Source organism: Psammomys obesus, unplaced genomic scaffold (genome assembly GCF_907164565.1).
Source record: "Psammomys obesus unplaced genomic scaffold, mPsaObe1.curated_primary_1811, whole genome shotgun sequence".
NCBI lineage: Eukaryota > Metazoa > Chordata > Mammalia > Rodentia > Muridae > Psammomys > Psammomys obesus.
In genome coordinates this window covers 8230872-8254997 of record NW_026592710.1, presented here as the reverse complement: position 1 = coordinate 8254997, position 24126 = coordinate 8230872, and the positions used below count along the sequence as shown (strand labels likewise).

At 47.2% G+C, this 24126-nt stretch overlaps 1 protein-coding gene and 1 non-coding gene across 5 annotated transcripts in view; one reads left to right on the top strand and one right to left on the bottom strand.

Annotated features, from left to right (window-relative positions):
- Vps13d (vacuolar protein sorting 13 homolog D) overlaps positions 1-24126 on the bottom strand; it is a 223693-nt gene that overhangs the window by 45042 nt on the left and 154525 nt on the right. For all 4 annotated transcript variants that reach the window (XM_055615224.1, XM_055615225.1, XM_055615226.1 and 1 more), the window contains one exon: positions 1092-1224. In XM_055615224.1, the coding sequence (XP_055471199.1) occupies positions 1092-1224 (133 nt within the window). The remainder of the gene's footprint in view (positions 1-1091; positions 1225-24126) is intronic.
- LOC129682815 (small nucleolar RNA SNORA48) lies at positions 20313-20456 on the top strand. Its single transcript, XR_008721052.1, has one exon. It is a non-coding gene; the product is annotated as a small nucleolar RNA SNORA48 (small nucleolar RNA).

Sequence of the window (24126 nt, the reverse complement as noted above, 5' to 3'; positions counted from 1 at the left end):
TTCAAACAGCATTCCTGGCCAAACAACTAGGACTTAAGAGATAGGTCCAATAGGACTCCAGGTTTTTATTAATTTATTTTGTATGTGTGTGTGTGTGTGTGTGTGTGTGTGTGTGTGTGTGTGTGTCACACTAACAAGCCAAAGTGCACAATGGAAGTCAGAAGACAATTCCCAGGAGTCAGTTCTCTCCTTCCACCATGTGGTCCTGGCTATTAACTTAGTTCATCAGGTTTGGCTGCAAACATCTTTATCCACTGAGCCATCTGATCTCCCCCAGGACTTCAGTTTTAAGCTAAGGAGACTGGATGGGTTCTGGTCTTATTATCACAGGAGTCCCAAATCTCAAAGTGTCCTCTTGGATAAGGTGGGCACTGGTACTGGGCTCAGATTGGCCCAAGTGGCTCCTGGAGGGGCTGTGTATAGCATCAGGACAATCCTTGATTAGAGATGACTTTACAGCTGTGAACACATCATCTTATAGATGCAGAAATACAAAGGCCAAATGCCCAGCAGCCACTTTTACATTTCAGTGTCTTTGGAAGAAACAAGTGGCAAGCATTAGCCAGCCATGTGTATGGGTGTCTGTGCATGTATGCAGAGGTCAGAGGTCAACCTCAGGTGTCATTCCTCAAAAATCATCCACTTGTTGATGGAGAATGTGATTTTTACTTGGCTGGCTGGCCAGCAAGAGTCAGGGATCTATCACATCTGGCTTTTGATGTGGGTGGTGGGGATTAAATTCAGGCCAGGTGCTTGCCGTGCCAGCACTTTACCAACGAGGCCATTTCCTTGGCCCTCTGAATGCATGCTTAAAGTGGAAGGTCCAGACTCCAAGAGGACATTGGTGCACTGTACCTGATGCCCTTGGAAACGGAAGTTGGAAAACTGGGAGTGCAATGTGCACAGCATCCTGAAGAGGGACAAGGATTTTAGGGAAAGGGCAGAAGTCTAGTGGGCTCACCAAGACACCATGCCAGGACTCCAATGCTGCTGGTTTTTCTCCCTCTTGCACTGAGATGGGTATATATACACACTTCTGAGGGGCCATGGCAGGAGGGGCATTCTTCCTTAGCCTAACTCACGTGACTTACCATGAGCCAGGCCATGGATGCCAGCCACGAGGTGCTCCCCACTGGTGGCTGCATGGTATCTGATGTACTCTCGCTCTGACTGGTGTCGATTGTCCATCGTCTTCCCCAGGCCATCTGATAATGTCCCTGCAAACTGGAATTTGAAAATTAAAAAACAAAGAGGAGTTTTAAAGCCTCAGCATTATTTTTCCTTTTGAATAAATACCTTCCCTCACCCTTAGCTAGGAGTCAGTAAATTGTGATTACACAGAATGATTAACTGCTGAGTTATATACACTGTTTGCTTCAGCAGAGTGGCTCTCAAACCCTGGGTGGCAGACACAGTTCTGGAATAAGAGGAAGAGCCATTACAAGAATTCTCTCAAAGCATGTTCACATCTGTTCCACAATATAGGCTGACCAACCAAAATCCCCTTTACATGCAAAATATTCTAAATCTGAATTTTTTGAGTACTGATACAGCACTGCAACGGAAAATTCCACTCCTTGACCCACGTGAAGCAAGCCAGAATGCTGCTGCACCAAAACCACTGCAGTCACTTCAGACTCTGCATGTGTGACGTGTGAGCTGGGTATGAAACCTGGGTGAATCTCACATCTAAACTTGGGTCTCCTCCCCAGGGAATCTCACATGTAAATAGTCCTGAACTCAGAACTCAGAAATCTTTTTTTTTTTTTTTTTTTTTTTGAGATAAGAGTTTCTCTGTGTAGCCTTGGCTGTTCTGGACTCACTTTGTAGACCAGGCTGGCCTCAAACTCACAGTGATCCACCTGCCTCTGTCTTCTTGAGTGTTGGGATTATAGGTGTGTGGCCACCATGCCCAGAGCTTATGCGTTCTCTCTCGCTCTCTCAGATCTAAACCTAGAAATCTTAAAGACTTTGAGGCCCAAGTACTTTGAGAAGAGCTACCTTACCTGTACCCCTGAAAACTTATTAAAAGTTAAAGGTGTGGGACTGGAAAGATGGCTTAGCAGATTAAAGCACTTGCCAAGCAAACACAAGGACCAGAGTCCAAACCCCCACCTCCCATGTAAAGTCAGTCAATGCTGCACAGGTGCCTGGAACACCAGTGCTGTGGCAGTGGTTAACTGTAGGACCAGGAAGTGGTGGTGTACACCGTTAGTTCCAGCACTCAGGAAGCAGAGGTAGGCAGATCTCTGTGAGTTCAAGGCCTGCCTGGTCTACAAAGGGAAAAAAAAAAAAAAAAAAAAAAAAAAAGAAAAAGAATTGAAGTAGACTTGAACCTATGACTTCAAGTGAAAATCCATCCTCTCCACACATCAGAGGATATTATCTACCCAGGCATACTCTGGCCAAAGACAGCAGGGTTGCCGGGGCTTGATGACCACTAGTCTATCTTTAGGCTTACTGAGGGACCCCATCTCAATCAGTAGAGACTGACCTCTGTGTGCATGCGCAGGCACACACATGTACGTACACTCACATACATAGACACACAATTAAAAAAAAAACTAAGTGAAAGATTTATACAAAATGGCTGTGGCGAGCGGGGCAGAGGAGAAGGTGAGAGCCCCTTAAAGGTTAAGAACACAGTCCGCTGTTCTAAGAACTAGTGTACTTCAAGACAGGAGACTCCAGATTATCCGTCTCTGGAGAGGTGGGTAAGGAGCATCTTGGTGGAGTGCAATGAGCATGGGGTCCAACAGGGCAAAGAAAAGGTAGTATGAAGACCCCTAAAGCTGCGTTTTCTTTCACTCTGCTCAGCAATCAGCAAGTGCCCATCAGGTGCCCATTCATCAGAGGAAGAAAACAAAGTGGATGAAAAGATTAACAGCAGACTTGAACCCATGACTTCAAGTGCAAACCCATCATCCCCCACAAATCAGGGGATTTTATTTACCCTGGCATACTTTGCCCAGAGAAGCTGTCTCATCCATCAAAGCTGGATAAAAAGGACGTAAAACTCTGTTTTGTCACCAGACAATTTGAAAAGGTTTAACGTGACAGTTAATAAACCACAGGGTACTTATCCTCATCATTCAGGCATAAGAAGAGAAGGGTATCAAATATATAATTAGCCTTCTCAGGAAGGATCTACCAAAACAACTGGTTTAAGTGCCAGTGACCCAGGACTAACCTCTCAGAAACTCACAGGAATGTTATATAGCTCAATGAGAAGACTATAGGCCAACAGCCTGCCTGAAGGACCCAGGACACTGGGCAGCCATTTGGGGGCCAACATCATTCTGATTTGATGGGGGTGGAGTGAGGAAGGGGGCTTCTGGATCAGATCAAGCCTGCTCTGGAAACCATCAGTCTTGAGGCTTCTTGACATGAGTGGCAGGTGAATTCTGGACTCAGGAAGAAGTACTTTCTGGCGCCAGCTATGGGAAAGCTCCTCCCCCAGACCCCACCCCACCCCAATGCTGATGTAATCTAGGGCATCAATCACACACCTTCCTGGAAACTTGATCCCCCATCACAGTTTGCTTTTCAGCCTCACCTTCTCCATCACTCTACAGTTAGTTACAGGAATAAATTTAACGGAAGTTAAATCTTACAGCTTCCTTTGGGGCAATGGGAGGCACCAAGCCATCACTTCAGATCAAGGAGCACAGACTTTGTCCTTGGAGAGCCATCAGAGTACAGAGTACAGGAACCTGCACACGGGCCAGATGGCAGGCCCCTCTGTGCTGAGTCTCCATTTGCACTGGGGCACAGCAATGGTACTTACTTCAGGCTGGCAAGATCAGCAACAGTAACTTGGGGCTTGATGTCCAGCTAGCATTCTTACTGTCATTAGTCAGCTGCTAGTCCAAGGACAATCACTCTTTCAAAGGGTTGGAACTGTGGCCAGCCACCCTAGGGTTTAACTTTAACAACCCATACTTCACAGCAGATAAACACAAGCCCCCAAACCAAGTTTCCAGAGTGGGACCACCTATAAAGTTAGAGTGCTCAGTGGATAGGTTCCAAAACCTTTCTAGCTCTGACTTCAAGCAATCTACACAGCACATGTCTTTAGAAAGCACACAGCCTGGACCAGCATGGGCTCCCAGTGGGAAAACAAGCACCAGCCTTGGAGCCTGTCCTGTAGCCACAGGTCTCATTACAACGACAGTGATGGTCTAGATGTATCAGCCAGCACTGCAGATCTGCCACACTAGCATTAACATAGTCTGGACAAAAACACCTCTGTGCCAAAGCCCCAGAGGTGGTGGCCATGTGGAGCCTGTCAGTGACTGACTGAAGGATGCCCTATAGCTCTCAGGCTACCTCCAGGCTCTTACTCAGCTGGAGAAGAGGTAAGCACTGGGAAGAAGGTGTAAGCGAAGGCCACTGTACCTTCTGTAACAGCTGATGAGGAGGAAGATAAGAACCATCTTGTCTTTCTCTGAGAAAGTATGGGAAATCATCTAGGAAAGATACCCAACATGACCCTGGCTCCTTCCAGATCCCCTCCATGAAACCAGTTAGATACCTGAGGCTCAGGAGGGAGCCTATGACAAAGGCATCATTGCCACCTGATTCTGCCCCAGCTGCCCTGCACCCAGCACCAACAGGCCCCTGAGAGAGAATAATCTCTGTTCCAAATGTCAGATTCTTCCAGATGCTTTTCTGGTGCGTCACCTTTTCTTTTGTTTTTAAGACAGGCTCTTTCTATGTGTGCCCAAGCTGGTGACTCTCCTGCCTCAGGCTATAGGTATGCAACATCCTGCCTACTAGGAGCCTCACTTTTGTTATGAAAGATGTCCACACCTACATCAATTTGCTATTATCACTTTTCTGTTATAAAACTATTTGTGCAAGCCATCTAGATTTGCCATTTTTCACTTGTCAGTTGAAAGCATGAAAAGATATTCATAGGCTACTATTATAAAGGTCTGCCCTCCTAGAAAGCAGCCCTTCAGTTTGGTTTGAGATGGTCCTGGATAAGCCTGCACTGCTGTAGAACCCCTAACCCCCTGCCTCCACTCTCAAATGCTGGGATTATGGGTATGTCCTGCCCACCAGAAAGTGGCTCTGAGAATAGAAAAAGGGAAGATGTTTAAGTCTGCTACCTCTTCACACCTGTACTGATGGGAGATTTATTAGTTCTTACCAACAGGGAAAAAAGCAAAGCCTGACAGATGATGGGCACAGTGACCAAGACAGTAGCATTCAATAACCTTGGGGACGCTTGCATGGTCATCTTTAAATCACTTCTCATTCCCATGCAAGTTGGTAGGTGAAACACACCACTGTCTCTCCCTCACAAACGGCACGCTGATACGCAGGCTGTGGAGAAATAGGGTTCTAGGATGGCTCCACAGCCTTGTCTCTGCCGTGGCTGGGACACTCCCTCACCATGCCCTCAACTTTGAAGGTGATCAACACGGTGCAGATTCTCACAAGAACTACAGTGTCAGCACCAGAGTGATCTAACTGACCCAGCACAACCATCTCACTCCCTTGTCTCACTGTCTTGAGATAATGAATGCTGGAGCCTGGCACCCAGAGTATTCAAGGGAGATTTTTTAGGAGAAAGGATTGGTTTTTAGGACAAGAGCAGCTTTAGCTTGGCCATGTGGCTAGTCCAGCAGGCAGCAATCCAACATGGCTTGGGCCACTGGGGCCACCTAGAGGCTGGACTCACAGTCAGAGTGTGTCTGTCTCCTGCTCAGGGGTGTGTGTGCATCTGTGTTAACAGAAAGTCACACCTGAGTTCAAATTCTGACTGTGACACTTAATAGCAGAGGGACTGTGAACAGTCCCCCAAATGGGCATAAAAATATCACTGGATGTGCTAAGGTTGGATGATGTGGTACCCAGCACTTAACACAGGAAAGATATATGAAGGACGCTCATTAAGACAGTGCTGAGCAGCTTCAACCTCAGTAAAATCATAGACACACTCTACAGAGCCTCCATGGCATGACAGAGGTTCCTCTAGTGTGGTGCACGCTGTCTGCAGAGGGCCCGAACAGCTCTGGAGCAGAGTGTGCCCAGGGCTACCAATGGGAAAGCTACTGGCACCCCAAGGTCATCTGTGGGTAGGGCTCCACTCTGGTGGTTAGAATCAACACCTCCATGGCAGAGTGGATCTGCAGAGTTAAGTCAATCTAGCTCCTTAAAAAACAAAACAAAACAAAACAAAAAAAAAAACAAGTTCAAGCCTACAAAAACACTTAAAGCTTCAAGTGAATGTCAGCCTAAGGTAAAAGGTGCCGAGGAACAGAACGTCCTCCGGAAACCTGCTCACGCACTTACAGCGGGTCCTTCTGCGGCTGAAGGAAGCGTCAGCACTCGGCACGCTTGTGCATTTTGGCCACAGTCCAAAGTCATTAGGTTCTATGAAGCAGTGTTTTCAGCACAGAGGTGAACACCTCAGAAGTGCTTCGAGATGCCTGGTCTCCTGAATGCTAACACGCACTGTGCATCGACACTCCCCCTTCCAAAATAATCCTGTTGTCGGTACACACGTAGTCTGGGCCTGGGACTTGGCTCTAAACCGCTGACTTCAGAAACTTAAGTAGATAGCAGAATGGCATGAGAAAGAAAATTCACACTGTGTCCCTCAGTTCTGTCCTGTCTGTTTCCCTAACCCTTGCATGATACTCAGCAAGCATGGATGCCAGTGGTGTTTGGCCAGTGTAACAGGAGCCCCAGCTTCAGTTTCTCCCTGTTCTCTAGGGCTCCTCTTTCACAGTTATTTACCTAATGGAAAGTTCCTCCTAAAGATCCTTGCAAACTGCGGGTGACAGTATCTTCCTTGTCACCAGGGCAGGTGGTGACTACATTTCACGGGAACAGAAAAAGAAGTAACAGGACTCTGCGGCATGGGGGAGAGGTTTTCTTTTCATCCAAGGGCAAGGCTGCACAGCTGTAGTCTAAGTAGCACAGCGCCAAGTCCACTCAGCGGTGCCCAGGACACGCAACCAGGATGGCCGTCGACATGCAGTGCCACAGGCTGGCGGGGGTTCTGTGCAGTGCTGCCAGGAGGCCAGCATGCTGAAACAGAGCGGTGGCATTTGCCTGTCGCTAACAGCCCATCACAGTGAGAGTCACCTAGCTCATCTGGGTCTCCGTTTATCCACCTTTCAGTTTCTGTTCCCAAGCTCTGATTTGAGAAGTAGTAGAGGTAATGGAAGCAGAGTGCTGGGCCCAGTGTCTGCCCATCAGTTTTACCAAGTTTCTCAGAAACAGTTTGGGACTTTAAACTCCAAAGTAGTTTTCAACTCTGTTGGTAGCTAGCAAGAAAACCTCCAAGTTAGTTGAGACCGGAAATGACTTTAAAACTAGGGTCCAGGCCAAGCTCTTCTGCTCAGTATCATTAAAGCAGCTGAAAAACAAACCTGCTCTGGGCCTGGGACTGTCGCTCAGTGGCAGAACACTTGCCTGTGTTCAAACCCCAGTACCACACACAAACAGAGAGGGGCTGAGGGCGGAGAAAGCTTCCAAATATTATTTTGTGAATTTTGTCTTGACACTGAACCTTCCTGTAATACTTATGAACAGGGAAATTAAAAGCAACAATGACCCACCACCACCACCACCAGTAACTGTCTGTTATTGACAAAAGGCAAACCACTAACTGCCATCTGGCCAAGGGTAAGGGGTGGAACAAATGGGGACACACATGAGGCCGGCGGGGGGGGGGGGGGGGGGAAGAGGCAAGGAACAAGTTGGGTTTGATGAAAAGGGGGTATTTAGGAACCCCAGATTTCTATCTACAGGAGACAGAACAGCCTGTTTCCACTGTGTTTGGTTTGATTCTATGTAGTCCCAGGGACACAGACCTGTCAGGGGAGCCCTGAGAATAGCCCAGCATTTGGAGGCTGGGCTGGACACTCACTCTGTGTCAGCAGCACCTCCAAGCCCTGACCTTGCTTTTCCCTCCTCCACTCTCTGGAATCCTGAGGCCCTCCAGCCCTGGGACATACCCTGTGTAGCCATTTCATGGACAAATACTTATCAGGACAGGCTGCTCCTCCTCATTAAGAAACAAAGTTATCCACAGGCACCAGATTATCTCAGCGCACAAGGTCTTAAGGTATCCAGTAAGGTCTGGGCTGGAGATGCTGGGGTCGTAATTGGCCCGAGGCACACGCCAGCTGAACTGGCAAGTCTCTGCTGTTCTGCAACTGTGACCCAGTTATGAACTCAGATGTTGTTTCAGATTAATCCGGAAGCTCAGAGTGGTTTGAAGCACTTCCATAATAGGATTTGGCTTTTTCTCTCAAAAGGACTGGTGGAGTTTGCTACAAGACTGAAAGCTCAGAAACAGCAGAAGGGAAGCAGACTTAGGAGAGTGATCTCAACAGAACAGTAGACAGGCTCAGTCAAGTCCCAAGGTTTTTCCACACTGATTACAACAATTGTGCAGGCAAGGTGTCTCTTTGTTTTATCATATTTAAAAATTGCACTGATTGCCAGGGGTGGTAATTAATGCTTTAATCCCCAGCACTTGGGAGGCAGAGACAGGTGGATCTCTGTGAGTTTGAAGGCAACCTGATCTATATAGTGAGCTCCAGGACTGACAGAGGGACCCCATCTCAACAAACAAACAAACAACAAAAAGCTACATTCACTGGTTTATTTATTAGGGGGGTAAATATGTTCTAGTGTGTGTGTAGAGCTCAGAGAACAATTTGTTGGAGTTGAGTCTCTGTTTCCACTATGCAGGTACCAGGGCTCAAACTCAGGTCACCAGACTTTGGCAACTGCCTTTACCCTCTAAGCCATCTCACCAGCCCAAGGCTCCTTTAAAGTTGTGTAAGGAGCTTGGCTTTCCCAGCAGATGACTGGTAGCTGTGTTGAGGGCGCCCCACAAACCCACTGCTGTGACTCCTATGACACACACAGAGGAAAGTTTAAGGTGGCTCTGAGCAGCTGTGCCATCTTAACACGATTTGCAACATATACCAAAGGCTCTTGCCCAAATACTGAGCCATATTATGAGAAGAAATATTCTTTGGAGTGTCACATCATGGTCATTGCTAGATGGCTAAATTAGCTCCACTCTAGGGAGGCCCATGGACAGCAATTAAAAAAAAAAATTTTTTTTTTAAATTTTATGTATATGAGTATTTTTGCCTGTATGCCTCTATACCACCTGCATGCAGTTCTCAAAGAGATCAGAAGAGGGTGTTGGATCCCCTGGAACTGCAGTTACAGTTGGTTGGGAGGTGCCATGTGGGTGCTGGGTTATTGAACCTGGGTCCTCTGCAAGAGCAGCCAATGTTCTTATCTGCTGAGCCTTCTCTCCACCCCTGGCACACTGACTTTGAAAAGGAGTCCCAGCCACTTCTGCCACTAGCATTGACTAGATGAACTGAAAACCTCTCTTTAGGAACTTCTCCTTTAAGAACGAAAGACAAACATGTCACTTATAAGTTGGCCAAAATCTCAAAGTATAGGACTTTAGAAACCGAATGGGGCATTCTTCAACAGGAGATAAACAAGCTATCTTCACTCGCTCCCCTGCTGCCACCAACAATGAACAAGGGCTCCTCGAGAGGTACAGTCTGTCTTGGATGCCAATACCAAAGCCTGGCAAGAAATGAGGGGGTGAGGATGTGATTAAGAACCATTTGGCACCAGGCAGAGATCCTGCTGTGAGCCCAGATGGGCCTGAGGGCTGTAGGAAGAGAACAGTTCCAGCTTCTTCAAAAACCTTGCCTGAATATAAACAAGGGAAAACTCCCAGCTGCTGAACACCATACATGTACTTTGGAACGGTACTCATTGGCCTCCAACACCAGCTAGCAGTGGGTGCTACCCTGTGACAGCACCAGTGAGATCACTTAGCTAGTCCAGTCCTCATAACAGGAAGACAGCTACAGTTCCCACTACCCGGAAGAAACCAGGAGTGTGAGCATCACCAACCAAGGTGTGCCAGGTGCTGCCTCCCTGAACTAGAGAGGGAACTTGGCTGGAGGCTTACTATTACCTCTGTGGGAAAATGCCTTCCAGAATGCCATAAAGCTCACACAGACACTCAAAACATTCAATCTTCCTCTTGGAAAAGTGAAGCTAGTAAACCCCAATGGAACTCCTGGGGTTAAAATTTATCCAGGCTCTGAGTGAGGTAACCCAGAAACAGAAAGACACACATGGTGTATTGCTGGTGTAATGTTCTTGTGGAATGTATACAATTTACCCTTGTTCATTCAAATGCTGATTTCTCTACTCCACTCTCTGGTTTCAATAAGAACACTGCATTGTGATGTTTATTCTAAGCATCACCTGTCTCAAGTTTGTGTAAGCATGTCACCATTTGTTCCCCTTATTGTCAATAAAACAACCAGCCAGTGCTGAGCAATGGAGAGAATAGGGTGAGAGCAATGGAGAGACATCCTGGTCTGGAGGGGAGGAGGAGGAGGAAGAGGAGAAAGATAGTGGAGGAGAGGACTTGGAACCACCAAGAGAGATGAACCAGACCTAAGATATGACTAAAAGCAAGGATAATGTGGAAAATCTGAATGAGAGGAAGCTTTGTGGGCTTGGAGGTTCAGGATAAAGTAATTACTGCCCAGCATTGTGCTTCTAGATTAATTAAATAAACTTTAGTCTCTGTGTGATAATTTGGGTATACAACAGGTTTAGGAATAACCACTGTTTAACTAAAGAATAAATTAATAATAACTATTACTAATCAACAACAGTACATACTCACTCATAAGTGGTTATTAGATATACAATATAGGATAAACATAGTAAAATCTATTGTCCTAAAGAAGCTAAATAACAAGGAAGACCCTAGGGAAGATGCCCAATCCTCATTTAGAAGGACAAACACGATAGACATCAGAAGCAGGAGAAGACAGGGAACAGGACAGGAGCCTACCACAGAGGGCCTCTGAAAGACTCTACTGATCGTGGTATAGACACAGAGGTTGAGACTCATAGCCAAAATTTGGGCAGAATGCATGGAATTTTATGAAAGAAGTGGGAGATAGAAAGACCTGGAGGGTGCAGAAGCTCCACAAGCAGACCAACAGAGCCCAAAAAAATTTGGCCCAGGGGTCCTGCAGAGATAGTACTCCAACCAAGGACCACTCATGGAGATTGCCTAGGACCCCCGCTCAGATGTAGCCCAGAGGCAGCTCAGTCTTCAAATGGATTCCCTAGTAAGGGGAGCAGGGGCTGTCTCTGGCATGAACTCAATGGCTGGCTCTGTGATCACCTACCCCTGGGTGGGGGCTGGCTCTTTGATCACCTACCCCTGGGTGGGGGAGGGTGCAGCCTTGCCAGGCCACAGAGGAAGACTCTGCAACCAGTCCTGATGAGACCTGATAGGCTAGGGTCAGAGGAAAGGGGAGGAGGACCTCCCCTATCAGCGAACTAGGGGAGGGGCATAGGGGAAGAAGAGGGAGAGAAGATGGGGTTGGGAGGAGAAAAGGGAGGGGGCCACAGCTGGGATACAAATTGAATAAATTGTAATAAATGATAATAAAAAACCAACCAAAAATTAAATAAATATGCATTAAAAATTCATCTAGGCTCACTTCTGCCTTCTTCCCACCCTTGCAAGTCCTCTTGTCTTCCTAGAACTCTTGACTCAGTAAGAACAACAGATATGCACCTACATTTTGGAAATGCCATGCACAGAGCCACCGTTCACTGTAGGCATATATATCTCTCTATATACATACATACATACACACACATACATATATGTATCTATTAGCTATTTTTATTTGGGTTCTTATATATACCACCGTTCTCCATCCCAATCTCTTCTAACCCCCAACACAAGTAAACTAGAAAGAAGGTTAGAGAGGAAAAGGGTCATAGATCTCTTTAGACTACTTCCTACTGATCATGGTCATTGGGTTGCTAAGGGCAAGACCAATTTACTTTGTCAGAACACCCAGCGATCCAGCAATCTAGTAATCCAGCTCATGTGCCAGGCATGGAGATGCAAGACTGTGATCCCTGCATTAAAATGACCGAGGCAGAAGGATCATGAGCCTGAGGCCAGTCTGGATTAAACAGCAAGACTACCTAAAAACAACAAAAACACTAATAATAATGATTTCAAAAATAAAAGGGTGCTGATCCAGCCAGATGTGGTGGCACATGCTTGTAATCACAGCTACTTGGGAGACTGAGGCAGAAGGATCACTTTAAAGCACATGAGTTATAGACCAGCCTCTCAGTCCAAAACCTCATGTCAAAATAAGGTTCTAATGCCAATCAGGAGGACTCTGCCTTCACGACCTCATCACCCTCAAATGCTCCTATGTTAATAATATCACCTTGTGGGTGAGGAACCATACACACGATGGAGGTGCGGATGGGGGTCTGTGCATGAACAGTCAATCCTTAGCGTATGCAGTTTTCTCCAAGTCTGATTGATAACGGAGACTTACTCTACTCAAGTTCTGGACACAGCTGGCCAGCTATGAAGTTTCAAGTTTTGGGTGATGGGGATGGGCGTACAAGGCATGCTAAGAAAACCAGGGTTTGGGATTCCATCCTGACAATCTGAACAGCTTTGCACCAGGGACTTTTCCTTGACCATATAGCAATGAGCCCAACTTCAACCCTAAGTCAAAGAACTCTGCCTGCCTCCCAGCCCAGCTGCTAGGCAAAGGACTGCAGGGCTATGACTGCGCCCTGGAAATCATGGGCTCAAATGATCCAAGCAGTCACCTGGCCTTCGTCTACACAGCTGCAGAAGTAGGGTCACATGTCCCTCAAGATAAACGCCCTCTTTTAATCCATGTGTGAAAAGAAAGATCCCAGCCACGCTCTGGGCACTATTAGCTGCACTGGATAGAAACATGAAAGAAAGGATTTCCAGAGAAGAATATGCAGATCAAAACACAGGAGAGCAGAGGTTGGGGGAAGAGGCCATGAAACATTCTTCCATAGGAAACATGCTCTTCTCTCTCAATTGCAGGCCACTTCTAGTTTACCTATATGCTAAAATGGCTAGTTAAGTCAGGTCAAAATATTTCCCAAATGTAGTCTGGGGATCAATGGAACACACTACACCTGTTGAGCTCCACTCCACAGCTTGCAGAGCAGCACACCTGAAGACAGAGCCACTGCCTCTCTTCCTCCTGTGTTCCAGCCACTTCACTTCTAGGCCAAAGGCCCCTTGAACGATGCCCTTAGTCTGCTGGCTCTAGCTTCAGGAGGGTGACTTTCTGCCCTCCTGAAACTAACCAAGCGGAGCACTCGGTTAAGAAGTGCTGAGGTGCCCAGGTAGCACCTCCCTGGCCTTACAGCGAAGTCTGGGGCATCTGCAAGCCACGACAGCAAGCAAGCAGACACAGTTCCTTTTGTCATGAGCTTCAGGTACGTAAGAAGTGAGGCACCAGGAAGGCTTACTTGGTGCTTGCTGCCTGATGACCCGAGTTCAATCCCTGGAGCCCACAAGGAGAGGACTGACTCCTTCAAGTTGTCCTCTCACCTCCACATGAGCATGAGAACACGCACACTTAGTGAATAAGTAAGTAAATATTTTTTTTAAAGTGAGTCAGGTCTCCCATCCCCCGGGTTTGGGAGGCTGTCAGTTTGGCTTGTCCTGACTGTGAAATGTGTGACTCTTTCTTCTCAATACACACAATGCAATCACAGAACAATAACTCCTCTATGTGTAGATCACAGGTATCATGACAACAGGCTCCAAATGTTGAACACTCAAGTCTCTTTCATTTTCATTTCGCATGAGGTCAGGGGCTAACAGTGCGTCAGTCTCTAGGTAACCCTTAGTCGAGTGGTCCACGCCCAGGCTCTGGCACAGTAACCCCCACACTCTCAGCCCTGTGCTCCGCATACATACTCCCTTCTTTGATCTCTTCCTGTCTGCAATTGATTGTCTTTGTGGCACCCATCTCCATGGATTTCCCGTTCTGTGCAGCTCTCCTTGCCCTAGCACCTGGATGCTCCCCTAAATGTTCTCACTCTCTTCTTTCCTGTATTGTGGTGCCCTTGAGGGGCAAAGACTTGGCTTTCTCCACAAATGTTTCCTTGTCATCTAGTACAGACCCTGGTGTTTCTAGCTGTCTGTATACATCTGCGAGCTAAAGGAAAGGCATAAAAACACCAAGCCTGTTGGTATGCTTAACAAGTTTTTGTATAATTCTAAACAGTTAGGTCTCTGTGTAGGGCTTTATTGAGTGTCTTGGGTTCTGGGATGCATGCTTCATCCTGGATAGGGCTGCAGCATCTACCAAAGCACTCCTGTGCAAAAAGAGACCACAGGAAATGACATTCAGCTGTACCAGGTACTCTTTGCACCTCCTGGAGCGAAGCACCTACTATGGTTAACTCTCACAAATAAGGTTCTTAAGGGGGCCCAGCAGGGAAGCCTGCTGACAGTGTATCTTCTATGCACTGTCACAATATAGCAGGCCTTGCTTCCTGGCCTCACACTCTTGTTCTAATTTTGAGCAATTTAACTAATATCTCAGTGAGTCTTCTGTAAAGGGACCAGTAGGGACTATGATGCTGAAGATGAGGCAGATTAGACTGGGGCTGCTGAGGTGGCTTAGTGGGTAAGAAGCAAACTTCAGAACTCAGGGTGTTAGGAAAGAACCCTCTGCTCTCCACATATGTGCTGTGGCATTCATGCTCCTGAGCACCCACAATAATAAATGATATATTTTTAAAAACCAAATCTGTTCTTGTGAAAGCCATCACCGAGCCCAGCACACACTAGACAATAAATGTTAGCTACTACCTTAAAACAGAACGACACTGTTTAGGATTAAACCCAGGGCTTCAAACATGCCAGGCAACACTGAACACTGAGCTACAGCCCTAGCTCAGCCTATACTTTTTGACAGATGCTCATTCAGCCACTCAGTTAAAAATGAAGCTACCTACAATGGCACAAGTGCTGGCAGCTACCCCCACATCTTCTGTAGAGCGACACTGAGGAATAAAGGGAAACGCAGTTCACAGATGACAGCACTCCATGCGGCCTGCGTCTTTTCTGCGCTGTGGCCACAAACAGTGTGCAGGTGGACAAGCTGCCTGCTCATTTTGGCAACAAATTATGAGAGACAAAAGCCAAGGAAATACAAAATTAACATTGTTTTCTCCTTATCATAGCATATAGAGCCAGATGTGGCCACAGTCCCTGATGAAGAATAGGAGCTTCTGGCTTTTGCCCGGAATTTCCTGGGACTGTTATCAGCAGTGCAGAACTAAGTTAAATGTTTCTTTGCACAAAGTTATGAGAAATGAATCACATGCAGCAAGAATGGCTTCTGTGAGAACAAAACTGCTTTTAAAAAGTGTATCATCAGAGGGCAGATTAGGATAACCCAGCCTATAAATACAGTTAACTGTTCACTGGAAATGATGGGAAGATGCAGGCTAAGTAAATACACAGATGAGCAAGGAAATGGAGCATGTGCAGGTGTTTTCTGAAGCGGGTGGGCTGAGCGCATGTGTTGTGTTGGAAGTGCCCGGGACTCTCCAGCCTGTACACTCTGACTTGCCACGCTGCTGCATCGCTGCTGCCAACATGTGAGAGCTTGGATGGAGTTAGGTGCTCCGAGCTCCTGGCAATGTCTTCTCCAGCTGGCAGGTGGATTTTTTTTTTTTTTTTACAACAAAGGGGAGAAATCTAGATCACACCCATGTACATATTTGTTGCTGTATGTAATGTATGAGACTCAAGCTATTGGCAGGTTTTTAAGGCCAGGGTCAAATGCAGTGAGATGTGCTCTTAGTGGTCCATGAAGTCCATGGAAAGAGCAGGTAGAACCAACAAATATAGTTCCAGGTAGAAGAAACAATTTTAGATTAGAAATGTTCAGACCCATGGACTGACTGTTTTCTTGTTTTGAGGAATTAAGAATGAGCTGGAAATTTGGGGAATGTACTCTGAATATTTCTTCCTCCTCCTGCACCACCCCCCCCTTCTCCTTCCTGCCCTCCCTTCCCCTGTCCCCCCTCTACCATTTTCCCCCTCCTCCCCCTTTCAAAGCCTTTTTAAGCTTCTATGCTACCCAAGCGGCATGGCATGGCCGGCTAACACTCCCTGACACTGGCCTAGTGGCTGCAGTGGTCCTGGGCAGGCCTGATTAGAGCTCCCTTGAGCCTCTGTGGCTCTTATCTCCACAGATGCCTGAGGAGTTTGGTATCTTCTCTCCCCGCCCTCCTGGGAAGCTGGCCCAGCAGGTGCCCATTGGCAATAGTTTTGTGTTACAGGCCTGAATGAATGATCCCCGCAGGAGCTGCCGACTGTTTTCACAGACACAGAGGCAGTCAAAAGTCCACCGCGTGAACTTGGAATGACCCCAGCTGCAGAGTCACTGGCGGGTTCATCTGGAGGGCAGGCACGCTTTATTAAACAACTAATACTCTTCACAGATAACTTTGCGAAAAAGCAAAAGTGTTAACTCTTTGCAATCTTGCTCTGACAAAACACCTCAGCTGTGAAGAGGCTCCAGATGGAGGGGGCATGCAGGTCTAAATCAAAACAAGAACACTGAGACAGAAATGGCACAAGCAGACACAGTGCTCATCTATCCTAGATGAGGGGGTCAGGATTCAATCACCATTTGGTCTGCTGGTTTGGCAGAGTGTTCTGGAGTAAGGTAAAAGGACAAAATGTTAAGGTTTCACACACTGACTTCAGTGAGGATCTGGCTGGGAGTGGCCTGACAGTGACAGCCCTTGGCCAAGGCCGAAACTATGAAATCCGGGACACAGATGTATCTAGACCACCCTGGTTTGCTTTCCAACTCCTGGCACCCACAAAGACATAGGAGAGCCATCCAGAGCCAGCTGCGCCAAAAGGGGAGACACAGTCAATGGAGGAAACACAGCATGGGCACTTTGCTTCCAGCTGCTCCTTCCAGAGGGGAAGGAGACTCAGCAAAGGCTTGTGGATCAGAGAGCCATAGTCTCACTGAGCACACAGTCTTTACATTCTCAATGGCAAGCTACTCCTAGATTCTCTTTTTATGTAGACTTTAGAATGAACTGGTGACAACTGTTAAGACACAGATAAACCATGAACATTTAGAGAACCCTTGGGATTATTTTAGGCACCAAAGACCATATGCCTTTTAAAGTTTTCTGTGCCTCAACTCAACAGCTAACCTCTAAGCCTGGTTACGAAAGGGCTTCCTACTTGGCTTTGTTTGTGGGGAGGTGCAGTTTTGCCTGGGTTTACTGGCTGGATGAGATCCTGTTGAAAGACTAGCTAGGTGAGGTGCTTCAAAGCAGCCCCACCTCCCTCCCCACGCAGGTGAGAGGATGGGTTAGAGCAACAACCTGAGGATATTCTCCACATGGTACACAGCATAGCCCTAAAAGGACACAAGGAAACAACCTGGATCCTGTCCTCCTTAGTCTGTTGTGGAAGACAGTCATGGAAATACACAAACTCCATGAAAAGAATGCTAAACAAGGTGCCTGCTGTGCAAACATGAGGACCTGGGCTCAGAGCTGGGGCCCAGCACACCTGTAATCCTAGGGCTGGGGGTGGGAAGATGGACAGATCCTGGGGTTCAGTGGCCTGCCAGTCCAGCCTAAGCAGGTGAGTTCTAAGTTCAGTGAGAGACTCTGTCTTAAAAAGAAATAAATAAACAAATAAACAATAAGGTGAAGAGCAGTAACAACACTTGATGTCAACTTTTGGCCTCTGTACATGCATGAACAGGCACCACATATGTGTACACAAAGGTGTATACCACACACACACACACACACACACACACACACACACACACACACACACTGTTTAAAAGTTTTAAAGAGGGATGCCAAATAAATATCTATAACCCCAAGACCCTAACCCCACTACTTTTCTCTCCTTCCCTTCCAAAGGAGAAGATGCAGGCAGCCAAAAGCTGCCCATCCAGTCACAAGGTCAAGGCCTGCATCTGAAAGCCGGCCCTGGGACTGACCAGCTGCGAACCCTCACAGGCACAGTGCCAATTCTGATATTCTCTCCCACGTCCACCATCCTCAGAGGCTGTGTCTCGGTCAACACTGAAGAAAGGCTGATTCCTCACATCCACTCAACTGAGACTTCCTGGGAACATCACACGCACTTAGGGAAGACACAGGCTCTAGCCTGCTACCATGTATGGTGTCCTCAGGGCTTGGACCTCAAGTCTGTGCTTGTGACACTAAGCTGGCAGGACCTTCACATACACACACACACACACACACACACACACACACACATACACACACACACACACCCATTTTCCACAGTGAAACAGGTGGCAAAATATTCCTGTATTTTGTCCCAAGAACTTTTATCATTTATTCAGAGACCTACCAACTCACCTTATAAGTTGATTAATTTGACTCGACTGGTCTCTCTTGACAATTATTTCTATAGCAATCTAAATTTTCACTTGTGCAGGCCGTGGGGCATAGAATCAAAGTCACTAATGTCACTAGCAATAGGCTATTGGACTCTACCTGCCTTTGTTTCTCTCTGGCTGTGTGACCACAGCCTTGTGTACCCACCCAGGGCTTTAGAGCCACTGTTCACAACCCAGCATGGCTATGAAGAGAGAGGAGCCTGTGAGGCTGAGTGTTCCTGGAGGATACTCTCTGAGTTCCCCGGGGTAGCTCAGGCCAGAGGGCAGAGAGGGGTTGGCAGCCTGACCCAACACTAACTGGCCCATTTAAGGCTGGTGACTTACTTTCCCACCACTCAGAGGAAAGTGATGACAGCCTGGCCTGCTGGCCCCATAGGGATGTTGCAAGCCTCGTTAGCCAACAGACATGAAAGTGGTCCTGGTCCTGAGCAGGAAGCAGCAGTGACTGTTATGGGAAACAGCCTAAGGCTGCAGAGGAGCTCAGGGTCCTGTCCTTTTCTACAAGCTCCATTTGACCCTCCAGAAGCTAATTATCTACACTGTGACTCAACATTTTCATCTGTCAAATGGGGATAACCCTTGACCTTTAATGTCTAAGTGTGTGAAGATCAGATGGTGACAGAAGCATGCTACAAAGGTTAAATGCCTATAAAAACCTCATGGAGCCGCTGCACCTCCTTTTGTGACTTTTTTTGGTGTATGTGTCATAATCCTTGCCAGTTACCAATAAAGAGGAAATCACTCCACTGGCTACAAAACCCAGCTTTGAACATCACAAAGGAAGCAGAACTGAAACAATGGTTTGGTTTTGACAGCACATTCTGCTTAACATTCACTTCCACAAAAACACTAGAGGTTTAATGCCTCCAAACTAAGGTCTTAGTACACAAATTTAATTTACCGAAGTATTTCCCCCTAAGAAAGCAAATAGCTCTTTTCTATCCACACTTTTATTTACCAGATCAAGAGGAACCAGGTGTGTTTTCCCTTCTTCTGACAGCGTGCCAAGGCTTCCTGCGATGTTGGGCAGAGCCAGGGCCTGCTGGAACCCTATGTGATGAGAAAGTGCTGTGGACTGTGCTGCAGAACTGAGGCACAACGGGGCTGGCAAGAGGGCACATCCTCCAAGTCAGTGTCTCTGAGATAGGGTCTCACATTGTCTCCCAGGATGGCCTTAAACTTCTGGTCCTGCAGCCACGAGTTCAGTTTCTATTTTGGTTAGCTGCAGGCTTCAGATATGTTTGGGGCACACTTGTAAATCAACCGTTCTACAGTTTCTGTTTATTTCACATTAAAAACTAAACAACAGATAATAAAAAGCAGGCCGATGTTTTATTTCATAACTTTGCTGAACATACACAATGCAAAAACACTGAGCCAAATAAGAGACATCCATACTCTCCAACCTGGCTCACTTCCATTTTTCCTACAGCAAATATTTATGGCTAGTCTCAAGGAATATTGGCCAAAAATGTTGTCAGATAAGATCTCTGCCCTTGGGCAGTTTGAGATCTGTTCAGGGATGCAAGCAATAAGCAGACTTCTACAATCCACATTTCCTTAGACTCTAGACCTCATCCTTGAAGAAAACCAGGGTATTCTTATCCTATGGCCCCCACAGCACTTTCCCATGTGACTGCCCCTAGTCTGCATAGACCCCACTGCAACCCTCAACCTTCTGCAAGGACCTCTACTCCATCTATGTGTATTCTCTCTCTCATACACACATACACACACCACATCATCATCACCATCCATCATCACTATCATCTTTTGTTAGTATCTTCCACAGCATCAGGCACTAACTGAATGCCAAGTGTCTGCTGACAGGTGCTGGAAGAACGCATGCCAATGCTTATATCCATTGCTGCTATAACAGAAGCACAATGCACCCTGAAAACTTAAGAGTGAAGAAAGAATACTTTCTTGGTAGCATTTGGGCTGGACCTTATAAATACAGAACCTTGCCCCATGGCAATGAGCAAAGAGACACCTTGTTGGTGGTGTTTTGCTTATATCACCCAGGGACAGAGCAGATGTCAGGCCTTGTCCCTCCTAGCTTGATGCATGGCTTGGTGGCCAAAGCTGTTTTATGCCTAGGGCTCATCAAGATCAAATCAAATCAAATCCAGACATCACAGCGTGGCAGGAGAAAGACAGAGACTTATGGACTGCCATACCACCCAGGGACCTGCCCTCCAGTGCATGGCACAAGTGGACCATAGACACCTGCTTGCCGACAAGCCACACAGTGTAGATGGAAGATGTCACCCAGGGGCCTGCCAGCCACGTGGCCAGCTTGCAGCTGGAACAACCACAATGTGTGAATGGTCAGACAGGAGAGAAAAAGAAGTAGAGCAGCTTGACCACCATGAAGAAAGGTGGAATTGGAGACTCAAGGTGAATGACAAGCCCTGCCTGCTGGGGCCGTGGTGAGGTCCCAGCCCAAGCTGCCACTTAGGACCATGTCTGAGTCCATGACTATGCAGTGGCAGGGGTTGGTGTTGATGGCTATGGATCATGTCACCACTAAAAAACATGGGGGTGTCTCTGGTTGGGGCAGCCACTAGAGACCACCTGGACCACCTCCATGAGTCCAGAGGCTATGAAGAACTGGTCCTACCCCACTCTGGATGTGGGCCCCAGAGAGCTGGCTCCATCTCTCACTGCTGGCAACACTTGGGAGAGTGGGCCCTCACCTCACCTAGGCAGCACAGTGGAGCTGGCCCTGATTGCAGTGGTGTGGGTGAGCGGGCCCTGAGGGCATGAAAGTAGGAGAGCTGACTCATCTGCTGCGAGGTAGCACAGGCACAGAGGTGATGGCCCACCCCACGCCTCACTACCTCTGATAGTCAGGAAAGCTGCCCACAGGGTTACGAGCAAGGGAGAGCTAGCTTTGTCCCTCACTAGCTATAGCACTCAGGAGAGTGGGCCTTGAACCTGGCTTGGACAACATAGCAGAGCTGACCCTGGTGGGTGAGCCAGTCTTGAGGGTGAGAGCACAGGAGAGCTGCGCCCACCATTGAGGTGCTATGAGGGTGGTATGGGTGCAGGGTGATGTCTTCCTGCTGCCACCTGTGGCAGTAGGGAGAGTTGGCTCAAGGGTGTGAGAGCAGCAGAGCTGGCCCAGGCTGCGGCACTTGGGAGAGTGGACTACAAACCTGGGCAGCACAGTGGAGCTGGCTCTGGAGGCATGGGTGTAGGTGAGCTGGCCCTAAAGGCATGAGAGTAGAGAAGTTGACCCTGCCTGCTGGGTGGCCTACTCAGAGCAGTGCTGGAGAGCTTATCCTGGTGCAGATAAGGGAGAACCAGTGGGCGGACCAGCTCTGTTACCACCTAGGCCCAGATCCAGGGCTCTGAATTGGCCCACCCCAAAATATATATCATCTGCAAATACTGTAACACATGAAAGGGCTAGTCTTGCTATTCCAAAGCTGCAGGATCTCCATGATACAGGGTAACAACAGGATGACTGGGAGGAGTCCCAGTGAGGATCCAATATTGATGGTATCATAAATGCCAGAGATCTTGAACCAGACCAATGACTCATTGCAATGAACATTTGCAAGTGAAGAGATATGGACAGAGGAATATGCTGTGTGACACACTACAGCTTTCACAATGAAATGTTTTCTGTGCTTTTTTGTTGTTGTTGTTTGCTTGTGTATGTGTGTGGGTTTTTTTTTTTTTTTTTTTTTTTTGAGGAGAGGTTATTAGGGTGAAGGGTGGATATGAGGGGACGAAGAGATGAGCTGGACTTGGGAGCATGATGTGACACTCACAAAGAAGATAAGGAAGGAAGGAAGGAAGGAAGGAAGGAAGGAAGGAAGGAAGGAAGGAAGGAAGGAGATACAGAGCCGCAAGTTTGAGGTGTGGGATGGGTGCCACAGACAAAGGCAAAATGCTTAAACAGTACACAGGAGAACAGTACACAGGAGCATGATCAGGCCAGCCACCTTTGTCTTCCTGCCTTTACCTGACTCTCCAGGAGCTTCCTAACGTTTGGCTTATGGCCACTTTGCTCATGTTTAATTAGACATTTCCTTCTTAGAAATGCACAGGAGGGCTTCCGCATAGGCGCTGAAGAGAAGAGGAAAGGGCACGTCACATTTCCCACATGCCTGTTGCAGAGTGTGGTCTCCTGCTTTTCTGCACTAAGCAACAGTGCTCTCCTGCGGCCAAGCTGAGATGTCCTTAGTTCCCTACAAGCTAGGCCTGAGCTTGTTAGCGAAGAGTCAAGGCAAAGAAAAGGCCCATCTTCTACAAGTGCCTTTTTCTTTCATCGTCTGTCTTCCCCAGCACTGGAGCGATCACTTAATATAATGCCTTGATAGACGTTCCAGTTCTCCGTCCCTCATCTACAAAGATTCTGCTCTGATCTGTTTTTACCTCCACTTTAATGAGTTGTCAAATATCTCACACAAATAATATCATGGGTAATGTGTGATTCCTAAGCCTCTGAGAGAAAAAGTCATTTTCTTTTTCCTCCTTTTCCTTGTCTATGAAAACCACTCTGCAACAGGACTTGCTATCAAGGCTCATGGAGAACACTGATGGGAGAAACCCCAAAAACAGGATCATGCCTGTTTCTGTAGTACAAGGGAAGACTCAAAGAACAATGTCCAATAAAGTTTGAGAAGCTAGAGGACCTAGGGAGAAATCCAAAGACTACCAGCTTCTGTTATGACATCTTGATCAATTTGTTTCTGGGTCCTGCTTCTTCACTTGTAAGGTAGTAGCGGTAACATCTCCCTACCTTCAGACGTCTTCAATGACGAGTGACTAAGACAAACAGAGACTAGAGAGAAATGGTGAATGGCCAATGAATGAATATGATTTTAACTTTCCTCCAAGAAGCAAACTACAGAACAGGTCGACAGAACTTAGCATAAACTCAGAATGATACACTGTCCCCAGTTTTCCCCTCCTGGCTTTTTAACTCAATTTGCTAAATATCTGAAAGTCGTGTGCTTACAGAACTCAGAAACAAGATGCTTCTACAAAGTTTAAAAAGCTCTGGAAGAGACCAAGGGGAGGAAAGAGTGAAGGGAAAAGGTCTACTGAGAAAACTAAATTAATGTTCTGCCATTGATTGATAGTAGGGAAACAGAATGTTTCCTAGTTTCAGGCATTATTCTAAGCTGAATTTAAATATTATCTCTTATATTATTTTTTTTAATATTTATCAAGTACAGTTTATTCACTTTGTATGCCCCTGTAGCTCCTTCCCTCCTCCCCTCCCAACCCCACCCTCCCCCTCTATTCTCCACCCATGTCCCTCCCCAAGTCCACTGATAGGAGAGGTCTTCCTCTCCTTCCTTCTGATCCTAGTCTATCAGGTCTCATCAGGAGTGGCAGTACACAGAGGTCTCATCCTCTGTGGCCTGGTAAGGCTGCTCCCCCCCCTCAGGGGGAGGTGATCAAAGAGCAGGCCAATCAGTTCATATCAGAGATAGCCCCTGTTCCCATTACTATGGAACCTACTTGGACACTGAACTGCCATAGGCTATGTCTGTGCAGGGGTTCTAGGTTATCTCCATGAATGGTCCTTGGTTGGGGTATCAGTCTCAGAAAAGACCCTGTGCCCAGATTTTTTGGTTCTGTTGCTCTCCTTGTGGAGCTCCTCTCCAGGTCTTTCTATCTCCCCCTTCTTTCTTAAGATTCCCTGCACTCTGCCCAAAGTTTGGCTACTGAGTAAGTGCATGCACTCGTGTGTGTGCATGGGTGTACACACACACACACACACACACACACACACACACACACACACACACACACA